Source organism: Wyeomyia smithii, chromosome 3 (genome assembly GCF_029784165.1).
Source record: "Wyeomyia smithii strain HCP4-BCI-WySm-NY-G18 chromosome 3, ASM2978416v1, whole genome shotgun sequence".
NCBI lineage: Eukaryota > Metazoa > Arthropoda > Insecta > Diptera > Culicidae > Wyeomyia > Wyeomyia smithii.
Genome location: NC_073696.1, coordinates 197,262,696 through 197,274,843, shown reverse-complemented (window position 1 = coordinate 197,274,843; position 12,148 = coordinate 197,262,696). Strand labels below are relative to the sequence as shown.

The following is a 12,148-nucleotide window of genomic DNA, read 5'->3' as shown; positions in this document are numbered from 1 at the left end:
TCTATTCTGTCAGTTGCAGCCAATTTTCACTTCGCTCGGAATGTAAACTCGTGAGTTTCACTCCACTTAAACTGTAAACTGCAGGGTGGTGAAATACCTGCGTGTTCCACAAACGGGTTTTCGCGACAGATTTCGCAAGCGAAAATTTACGCTTTTTCACTTGTCAAATTTTTCACTTCGCTTGGAACTGTAAACTATGCTTTACGAGTTTTTTTGCAGAAAACTTATTAATTAAATAATCAACATTCATCTTCTTCAGTATACTCGTACTCGAAACTTAATAATGCTAAGTTTGACTGCCTTTCATTCTTCACAGTCGCACGCAACCTATTTTTAATAAGTTTCGTCTTCAAGTTTTTTTCTTGATACCTGAAAAAAAAACTACCGCAATTTGAAAAAAAATGCGAAACACAGGCAAAAATTTGCACACAATTTGAGAAAGACGGCGCAAATATAAGACGACTCTGACAATAATAGAAACTAGGAAAAAACTACACACATCTGCAGGTCAATAAAATATGCACACGAGCTCAGAAAGTCTGCATTTGAAAAGCACATCTGGTATCCCTGATTCGGACAAGTAAGCAAAAGCAATGCATTAAAAAAACTTGTGGATTATTTTCTTTCTTTGCTTTACCTCCCATGCGCGCTAAAGCTCTAGAGTTAAAGTTTAGCCGACTGTCACTGAAAAGTTCCAATCAAACAGTCAACAGTTTTTTCATCATAGTTTTAACATTGCTGATGTTCGATTGGAACGAGTTTTGACAGTTCGATTGGCGCTTTTAGTGACAGTCGGCTAAACTTTAACTCTAGGCGTTTAATGCGCGCTGGTTCGATTCAAATGGTGTGTTAATGTGTGTCATTCCAAGAGAATCCAAGGTGAACTCTTATGGATGTAGTTGTGATTGTGGTCTGTTCAAATTTTCTTACTGTAAATCGAACTTTTGATTAAATCTCATTTTTAAAAAGAAAAATCTTTTTGTCGATTTGTGGGGGCCCTAAAAATGTGGGGGCCCGGGCCCCCTGGGCCCCCCCATAAATCCGGCTCTGAATAGCAACCTATGGCGCAACTAGACCTTTCATTTGCAATTAATTTTATGAAAATCGGTCCAGCCATCTCTAAGAAAAGTGAGTGAGAAAAAAAAGTTGCACATACATACACACACACACACACACATACACACATACATACATACATACATACAGAAAATGCTCAGTTCGTCGAAAGAAGTCGAGTGGTATATGACATTCGGCCATTGGGACCACTTTTATACCTTTGGTTTTTCCAGTGATTGCTATACCTTTCTAGGAGAAAGGCAAAACAAGAGTCATCCGGTGGGGGCCCATAGATGACCGTATATACATGTTGAGGATCAAGGGCAAATTCTTCAACTACAGTTTAATTAACACCTACGCACCGACAAACGACAAATTCAATGACGCCAAAGATGAGTTCTGTGAAAAGTTGGAACGAACCTATGACGAGTGCCCAAAACACGACGTAAAAGTCGTCATCGGTTGGGAGGGAGGAATTCTTCCGTCTGGTCATTAGAAGGCATAACCTCCACCCGTCAACCAATAAAAACGGCCTGAGGCTGATAAATTTTGCCGCGGCCAGAGAAACGGCCATTCGTAGCTCCTATTTTCCACGTTTGAATATTCGGCAACACACCTGGAGGCATCCAAATGGAGAACCCTGCTTCTAGATCGTTCACGGGCGTCACTTTTCAGATGTTATTAATGTTAGGAGTCTTAATATTGACTCTGCTCATTATTTCATCGTTTGTAAAATCCACGCACGGCTGTCGAACGTGCTGAAATTTCGCACAAAGTGGACGATGCGTTTCAACCAGTGATGGAAACGAAACGAATAAGATGCAATCATCGTTTAATCTCCACATGTACACATCATGAAGTGTACAGACCGCGACTAAACTTGAATTCTCTCAACACATATTGAAATGATGATATGGTGCGTAGGTTTCTGAGAGAATATAAACACATGACTAGACTACATCTGCTCTGAGAAGCGATTCGCTCGTTGCGTTTGTCTCTCCATATGCCGGTCGTTAGGGGAACAAGGAATAGCAGCAGAAGAATATCATGTCGCTTGAGCTGCAGCAGAGGTGTGGTGCGGTGAGAGGGAAAGTGTGGGGAAGGGACTACTTCGGCATCGGTTGACTTGAGCGAAAGTAGGAGAGCATACATTGTCATTTTCTTTCTTTTTCTGACAAAAAATCATATTCATGGGTAAGAACATAACAAGATCTGATCGCTCTGTGTAACAGAGACGAGTAACTTCATATACCGAGTTGTGCACATTGAGAACCATATGTTTTGGTGTACACTAACGACAAGCAATATATCGTAAAAAGGAAGGCAAAGAGAGTGAACCAACACCGATACTTTGTTATTCGCATACTGACGACAGTGTTAACGCATCTTAGGCTTCCTTTATATGTATTCATAATCGCTAGAGGTGATTTTTTTTTCCATCGCTGGTTTCAACATACAGCGGTTGAAAGCTAATGGCGTGTTAGAAAAATACGCCAGAGAGTTGAATCAACGGATTGCAGAACGGCAGGAGGAGCGAGTAAAATGGAGTAATACTGACAGTGCCATTGAAACGACTGCGAGAGAGGTGGTGGGCACGACGCTTGGAAGACAGCGTAACAGCTGGTTTGATGCCGTGTGCCAGTGAGCAACGGACGAGAAGAACCGTGCCAGGAGCCAGATAGAGAGAGATACAGGGAGGCAAGAGCTGCCGAGTCCACAGTCGGAAGAAGCGCGAGTACAAGGGGCAGGAGCTCACCAGCACAGAAGACAACTTTGCTAGAAACGACGTGTGGAGCTTTCTCAGAACAGACAACAGAGTAAGAAGCAGCAATTTCGCTGTGCCAGGCAAGTGCAATGACAAAAAAGGCAATCTGCTTACGGATAAACTGACGGTTCCAGCTAGGTGAAAGGAGCACTTTTGAGCGCTGTTGAACGGTGAAGAATAAGAGGCGCCGAACAGGAACAGGATGAGGATTATGATCGACGAACAAGCTGTGGAGCCACCAACATAGGAGAAGGTTGAAAAGGCAAAAAGTGAACTGGAAAACGGCAATGTCGCTGGGAAGGATGGTATAACGGTCGAGCTTCTAAAAGCGGGAAGCGAGCGGCTGTACTATGCGATTCACCAGATCATACTGATGATCTGGATGGATGAACGATTGAGACCGCTAACGGAATCCTTCGTTGGCGAATACCAGGCTGGTCTTCGACAGGAGCGTTCTATGACGAATTAAGTTTGCACCCTGTGACAGATCCTCGATAAGTTCCGGGAGTATAAGTTGTAGAATCACATGTGTTTGTAGATTTCCCGACGGTTTCCTGGCGAAACTAAAAAAGCTGATTCGTATAACGCTGGAGGGATCGAAATCATGCATAGGATAGCTGACGAGACATCAGCCGCGTTCGTAACGTTAGATGGACTGAAGCAGGGGGATGCGCTCTCCATAACTTACTGTTCAACATCGCCCTTGAAGATGCAGTACGAGGAGCAAACGTGCGAAGAAACGATACAATCATCACGAGATCTCAAAAGCTCCTTGGTTTTGCGGACGGCATTGATATCATCCATATCGATTGCAGAACCATGGAGCAGGCCTTCAGGCCTTACAACCGATTCCCGGTGAGTGATATCTGACATCTAAACTTTGATTGTAGCTCAACGATTATGCTTGCAGTTTTAAAAGACGAAACTATTTAATACAGTTAAAGAACAGATCGATCTACAATATGCAATACAGTTTGGGTCAATTGTGCATGTAGTTGAATGGGAATGGGTTAAAAGGGAAGCGGTTACATAGTAGCTGGCAGGAAGTGTGGGAGTTCCGGTAGGAAACGATTTAAAGTGGTTGATGAATTCTTTTATTTCGGGACGCTTGTAGTAGAGAAAATGAATAAACCGAATTAACATATGGGTCATTCCATACGAAGTGACCACGAAAAAGAACAAACTTGGACACGACCATCACAGATTTTGCTCAAAGTTGGGAGAATCATTCATCTACTGTCGCTTTGGAAAAATCCCAAATTTGGTGTCGATTGGAATACCCCCCGCTCTGTGGGACCCCCCTGTTTATTGCAAAGTCACGCATTTTTTTGTTCAAAATCTCTTTTTTTGTTTTTTACAATTCATAGACGTCAGATGTCCGAAAAATACTGATAAATGATTTTTGAAGAAAATAAACCAAGGAATCCAGAAAAAATATAAGTTTTGACCGGAAGTGTTGCCAGATAAATTATTTTTGTATTTGAAAACTAAATTTACATTTTTCGGCAAATGGAGCCATTTTTACTTTAAATTTGATAATTTCATCGTGTTCCTTGGATAATTTCACATAAGAAACAACTATCATCCCGAGGTAATATGAGCCAATCTCGAGATATAACATTTTTACGAAAAAAGTTGTAAACTTCGTAAATAATTTTTTTTCACAATTCATAGACGTAAGACACCCGAAAAATAGTGATAGATGAATTTTGAAGAAAATGAGCTAAGGAATCCAGAAAAAATATTATTTTTGACCGGAAGTGTTGCCAGATGGGTTAATTTTGTATTTTAAAATTAAATTTACATTTTACAGCAAATGTAGCCATTTTTATTTCAAATTTGATAATTTCATCGTGTTCCTTGGAAAATTTTACATAAGAAACAACTATCATCCCGAGGTAATATGAGCCAATTTCGAGATCTAGCATTTTTACGAAAATAGTTCTGAATTTTGTAATTAATTTTTCGTAGAAATGTTATATCTTAAGATTGACTCATATTACCACGGGGTGGTAAGTGCTTCTTATGTGAAATTTTCCAAGGAACACGATTAAATTATCGAATTTGATATAAAGTTAGCTGCATTGGCCGAAAAATGCAAATTTAATTTTAAAATACAAAATAATCTATCTGGCAACACTTCCGGTCAAAGACATTATTTTTTCTGGATTCCTTGGTTCATTTTCTCCAAAATTAAACTATCACTGTTTTTCACGTGTCTTACGTCTATAAATTATAAAACAAAATAATTACGAAGTTTACAACCTCTTTCGTAAAAATGTTATATCTCGAGATTGGCTCATATTACCTCGGGATGATAGTTGTTTCTTATGTGAAATTATCAAATTTAAAATAAAAATGGCTGCATTTGCCGAAAAATGTAAATTTAGTTTTCAATTACAAAAATAATTTATCTGGCAACACTTCCGGTCAAAACTTATATTTTTTCTGGATTCCTTGGTTTATTTTCTTCAAAAATCATCTATCAGTATTTTTCGGACATCTTACATCTATGAATTGGAAGAAAAAGAAAAAAGAGATTTTTGACAAAAATTGCGGGACTTTGCAATAAAGAGGGGGGTCCTAGTAGAGGTGGGCGAAACGGCTCTTTTGCAAGAGCGGCTCTGAACCGCTCACTCACGGTTCTGAACCGACTCATATGAACGGCTCATGGTTCACAATGATTCACGATCGTTGGCAGTTCTTGTTGTCTCGGTAAACTTCGGGTTCACGCGAACCAAACAGTTTTTGTGCGCTCAAAGAACCGTGGTTCTTTTTCGTGAGCCGTTCGTTCTTTCGCTCTTTTTTAAGAACCGGTTCATATGAATGGCTCGTGAGCCGTTCGCCCATCCCTAGGTTCTAGAGAGCGGGGGGTATTCCAATCGATACCAAAATTGGGATTTTTCCAAAGAGACAGTAGATTAATAATTCCTCCAACTTTGAGCAAAATCTGTGATGGTCGTGTCCAAGCGGCATGTACACTTCGTATGGAATGACCCATATACATTCTGTATCAATCATATTTGACTTACCGCATAATCAGTAACCATAAACGGACGATAATCTATATGGTTTAACGATAACTCAGACAGTTCGAACTATACCCCGAATAGGCTGTTAAGCATGTTGTTATGGTTAAAGATTATGCGGGAAGTCAAACATGATTGATATAGAATATACATGTTTATTCGGTTTATTTATTTTTTCTACTACAATGCGACAACGTCACTTTTCCGTAAAGGAACAACATCGATTTTCAGGTGTAAGTGCGGAACAACATTAATTAATTACCACTTAAACGTTCCCGGCGTTGCTCAGGATAAAAGGTTTGAAAGTTTAGAATTACTTCTTTTATTTCGGTGCTCATTTCCGGATTCCCGGCTTTTAAGCATCGTCTCGGTTCTGGAAATATCCACATTGGATCGTATTTGACATTAGTAGGCTGTTTTCATATACCGAAAGTTTCCATAAATTCGGATTCAGACCTCTGAGCATCATTCCGATCTCGGAAATACCTTGATTGGATGGTATCTGACCATTTTAGACTGTTTTCGATACACCGACATACATTTTAAAATTCAAGATGATGACTACCGGTTTCTGGAAAATAGCTTAAAATGATTGAGTATTATCCCATAACGGTATTTCTCAAATCAAGATGATACTTAGAAGCAGGGCATCAACTTCAGATGTTTGACTTTGAAATTCAAAATAGCGATTTCGGTTTTCAACCAAAAATTGGCAAAACATCTGTAAGTTCTGAAAATACAGATATTTGAAGATATTTGATAATTGAAGTATAAGATGTGAAATGTGGCTGTACTATTTGTGAACTGAGTTATGCAGCAGTAAAATATGAGAAATTATTCCCAATTTTGAATTACCTAATTATCTCCGAGCAACGACGGAAACGTTCAACTAAGGAAGAAATTTCTTCATTAACATTACATTTTATTCATAAACATTTATTCAATTCTAGATTAATTCCGATATGCAGTCATGCCTGGCTCTTGTTCGAATTCGACTTAATGAAATAAAGAATCGTTAAAAGGTTCGAAGTGATTGTAATGCCAATTGTAACATAAATAGCACTACCTCTGAACGAGTTAAATTCGAAGTAAAACTATCTTTTTTCAACCCTGCTCTATATCTTTCACAAGCTAACGATAAATTATTACCCTTCGGAAACATTCGTATATTACGTAACGCGGAATTCGGTAGTTTTCAATACCCACGGCCTCACGCAGTATAACTCTTCTCAGAATACTCCCTCCCCTGAGCGCGTTATGTAATATATGAATATTCCCTTCTATAACTCAAAGGCGTCGTACATAAATTACCTAATGCATGAATGGGGACCCCCTTCGAGTCTGCGTTACTTTTATGATGATTGCTTAAAATTGAAAATTTTGAGGAGTGGCAGGTTGTAAAGCGCAATCAAAGAAATAGTTATCGGTTTCCGTTATACTCTACTAAATTTTTTGGAAATAAATATTGAAATTCAGTCCGCAAATATATATTTCGACTGTGACATACAGTCTTCCTCAGTGCTTATGTGGACTGGTAAAGAGCAAAGCGTAAATCCTGTTTTTTTATTTGTAGTAGGTAAAAATGAAAATTTAGCACCCTTAATTGGAGTTAGGTAGGGAATCATGCGGTCGACTGTTTACCGTACCATGTCTGTAGTAGAACCGTACCAAATAACCAAAGAAGAAAGCTGGGATGGACAGTTGTAAACTTTCCACAGAACAAACTGGTGAAGTACGCCAAATTTTTTCAAAAATTACTAAGACACTGCCACGTCATGAAAATTCGTCTGATATAAAGACAGTTGAGGAATTACGTAAAAAACCTGTTTTCTATTTAAAAGCAGATAAGGGGAACAAAACCGTCATCATGGACAAGTCTGACTATGATGAACAAATAACCCAAAAAATTGATAAAGGTCCATATTGGCAACTGCGACTTAATCCTCTTGCTGATATGGTAAAACGTGTAGAAAATACAATAAAAGAATGCAAACCCGTTTTGGGCAATGCGTTACAAAATCTTCGTGTTTCAAATCCAGTTCTTCCGAGAATAAAGGGTCTCCCCAAAATTCACAAACCTGGAAATGAAATGAGAGAAATTATCTCAGCGGTAGGGGCTCCCACAGAAAAATTGGCTAAATGGCTGGTAAAAGAATTTCAAGCCATGCCCCATAAATTTTCAAGTCGATCAGTAAAGAGCACCGGTGATTTCGTTGAAAATTTAAGATCCTCGGGTAACATCCAATCTGATGAGATAATGGTTTCATTTGACGTTACGGCCTTATTTCCTAGCGTTCCAGTGAATGAAACCTTAAACCTTTTAGAGGACTGGCTTCTTTCCCAATATTTTGATAATACTTGGAAAAAGAAAGTTGACAGTTTGTTGAAACTTTCACGCCTTCGCATGAAAGAAAACTACTTCACATTTCGTGGTAAATTTTACAAACAGACTAAAGGGGCACCAATGGGGAATCCTCTTTCTCCCTTTCTATGTGAGCTCTTCATGGCAAATATAGAAAATACATTAGAGAAGAGGAACATCTTACCGATTCGATGGTGGAGGTATGTGGATGATATTTTTTGTATTTTGAAAAGGGCGGATCTTGAAACTTTTTTCATATCCCTTAGTAATACCCATAAAAATATAAACTTCACAATTGAAAAAGAACTTAACAACAGACTCCCTTTCTTGGACGTCATTGTAGTCAGAAAGTCTACGGACTTGGAATTTGAAATTTATCGGAAACCCACGAATACAAAACGGGTAATACCTAACACTTCAAACCATCCCTTCCAGCATAAAATGGCATCCTTCCATCATATGATCCACCGCATGGAAACTTTACCTCTAAGTGAAGTAGCCAAGCAAAAGGAACTGGAATATATTTTCGAAATTGCTAAACTTAATGGCTACAATGAAAGTATCATTCAAGCCATTGTTAATAAAAAGAAGCGTGCTCAAATTCGGAAATCTTTTACAACACTCACCCCAATAACAGAAGATCTGAAAAGGGTAGCCGTTGAATATGACGTTAACTTGACACGCCCACTTCGTTCAAAATTTAGAAAATTTGGGATGGATATTGTCTACACTAGTAGAAATACCAATCTCAAAACAAAATTAGGGTCTACCAAAGACCCTATTGATACCGTGAACAAAGCTGGAATTTATAAAATTGCATGCAGTCACTGTGACATGGTTTACATTGGACAAACTAAACGTAACCTAGGGATACGTTTCAAAGAACATTTCGCAGAAGTGACAAAAGCAAGTAAAGTTTCAACAAATGCCCCACCACACCTTTTCAAATCAAAAGTGGCTGAACATATTTTTAACGAGGAACATCCACTAACTTCGGATAACATTCACCTCCTCCGCCCCGTTAATAATTTATGGAAATTAGACGTAGCTGAAAGTTTAGAAATTTATAAACAACACTCATGCACGCTTCTCAATAAAGACGCAGGTAATCACCCCTCATGGCTATTCAATGTGCTTCCCAAAAACCCCAGACATGGTACGGTAAACAGTCGACCGCATAATTCCCTACCTAACTCCAATTAAGGGTGCTAAATTTTGATTTTTACCTACTACAAAAAAAAAAACAGGATTTACGCTTTGCTCTTTACCAGTCCACATAAGCACTGAGGAAGACTGTATGTCTCAGTCGAAATATATATTTGCGGACTGAATTTCAATATTTATTTCCAAAAAATTTAGTAGAGTATAACCGAAACCGATAACTATTTCTTTGATTGATCTCAATCACTCTGCTAAGACGCTCGTTATAGATTTTCTAAGGTTGTAAAGCGTTAGGTAATTTTTAGGGGGGAGAATTATGTCGAACGTTACTCATATCACTTAGGAGAGGAGGGGGGAGGAAATCTGAAATCTAGATTTTGGTCGTTACTCAATTCGCGTATGACGGCAATTATATTACAGTCGCAAAACGGATTGAAATTATTAAACTTCAAATAATTTTGAACATTTTGCTAAAAGCAGTAAAACGAAACAGTGTTATCTGTTGTTGACGTGATCGTTAAGGTTATATTAGAACTCTTAAACCAATAGTAGATTTGAGCTTCAATATCGGAGAGTCTTTAGCGAAACATTCTAGAGCATTACTATAAACAAATTTAAAACATGGAATCAGAATTGGAAACGGGAAAGAAAAGTACCCGTTGGGCACTTGAGTACTACATAGGCTGAAAGTTATTGTGTAAGATCGGGATTCACAAGGCAGAACATTCATCGACTTTCTTGAACACGATAAAACAATCAATGAACAATATTATTGTACATTATTGGATCAATGGGACGTTGAAACCAAAGCGAAACGGCCGTATATGGCGAAGAAAAAAGTGCTCTTTTTTGTTTTCTTGAAAAAAATTTTTAGAGTTAAGTTATTGCAAGAAACAGGAATGTACATGACAGTAAACCTAGAAAACCACCAGTTTTGTTTTTTGAACAACTTCACTCTTTCACAAAAAATTAACTGATGTAATTTGTTAACAAAACTTTGCAACGCGGTATCTGCGAAAACTCCCCAAATAATGTAAACAATCTTCATCATTATTGACAGAACTGAACCATGACAACTATCATTATCATCACCAACAAGTTGTTCAATTGATCACGCAACCACTCGACATCATCAATTCAATTCAATTATTTTCAATGCATTTCGATATCAATATCCAAGGTCCGGTTAGTCGGTGTACTTACTCTTCAAGCCGGTCTCCGAGGGCGTCCGATTTGTCCACTTCTAGCGGGCGGAATAGATCCTGCAATTCTAGCACTTTTGTGTATCCTTTCTTAAACAAATCTATAGTCCACCAGAACGTCAGTATCGACAAAAAATTGGCACTTTCACGGGGATTTTGTGGCAGCTTTCTTCTTATAGCTTCCATGGCGGTGGCCTGTCACGCACGATACTCACAACGAACGCTCAAATAAATTCGAAAGCGGCGAATGGCAGATCTGTAGCGAGTAATTTTTTGATATTAGAACAAGCACTTCATCACATCTCGAGTTTCGACGCGAGAATGATAAGGTTTCGGTTGTGCAGCTGAATCGGTACGTTTCGCGCCGCACATCGAGTAGCACTGTCGTCGTCGCCCTCGACTAGGAACGCTTCGTCATACTGAGGCAAACATTTGCGCGAACCCATGCAGGTATCTTATCTAGCGGAGTGAAACGCTTAATTTTGATACAGTTTATCATGAGCACCGTGTAACGATTTCTGGTTGGAACACAATCAGTACCTAGATGACTAAGCAAGGGGCAATAGATTACAGTCTTTCGCGTGTTTTCGACTGAGTTCCGGTAGTGGCGAAACTGTTTCAATTGCTGAATGGTCGGTTGAAGTGAATGAATTTTTGGCTTTCTGAGTTCAGAGCTAAAATTGGAAGCTATAAACGTAACGTAAACGCAACCACAGGAATAAAATTGCTATTCGTTAGGATTACCTTATCGATAGATAGGTTATCTTGGATCGTCAAAAAAGGAACGTTATTTCCATTAAGTAAGGTCAAATTCCTACAGGAAGTTTTAAAATAGATTTTACCTGTTCAATCTAATTTTGATTACTGTTGAAATATCTAAAAAATAATGGAGCATTTTTTATCAGGAAGATTCATCTATAGTTTGGTCCCGTCGGGATGCGGTATATTTTTCCAAATCTGTATCATATTTCCAGTTCGCTTAATTTTTGTTCTCTCTACTTCATATACTGTCTGCTTAATGAACTTGCGTGTTAACGGGAAAAAGCCGTTGTTAAAAATAGAAATTCAGTTCGAAAAATATAGTTTGGTTGTCAAAAAAAAATAAATTCTGCGTACCGGAACAAATCTCTCAAATGAAGCAAATACAAGAGCCAGAACAAATCATAATGAAAGACTCAACCAAGAGGAATATTTATTCCGACACGACACGTTATTCTTCGTGATTCTTATTCTTCATGGTCCATTCGATTGGTACGATTCGCTAGCTTATGTTTTCAAAATGAGCCAACTAATCTCATAGAAAAGAAATCATACCAATAGTCTCATATATTACCTCAATCTACCCTTACCAGTTTTAAGGATGAATGCATCCTTCCAGTTCATAAAGTTCCCGTCATCATCATCATTATTTCAATGTTATTTAAACCAAATCATCAAACAGAGTACATAAACGTGACAGATAGAAACATTAAGCAGCAGTCAGCATGATTCAACTTATTCGTGAAGGTCAAAAAATAAGCTGAAATCGGATATGGAGGATACACCGAAGGCGGTAATGCTAATCGTAAGTAAA

General features: G+C 38.4%; 1 protein-coding gene across 5 annotated transcripts in view; it reads right to left on the bottom strand.

The window, feature by feature from the left end:
- Positions 1 to 12,148, bottom strand: part of LOC129727202 (ATP-binding cassette sub-family C member 4-like) — a 54,983-nt gene that overhangs the window by 20,160 nt on the left and 22,675 nt on the right. For all 5 annotated transcript variants that reach the window (XM_055684768.1, XM_055684767.1, XM_055684766.1 and 2 more), the window contains exon 2: positions 10,577 to 10,831. In XM_055684768.1, coding sequence (XP_055540743.1) covers positions 10,577 to 10,761 — 185 coding nt within the window. In that variant the 5' untranslated portion in view covers positions 10,762 to 10,831. The remainder of the gene's footprint in view (positions 1 to 10,576; positions 10,832 to 12,148) is intronic.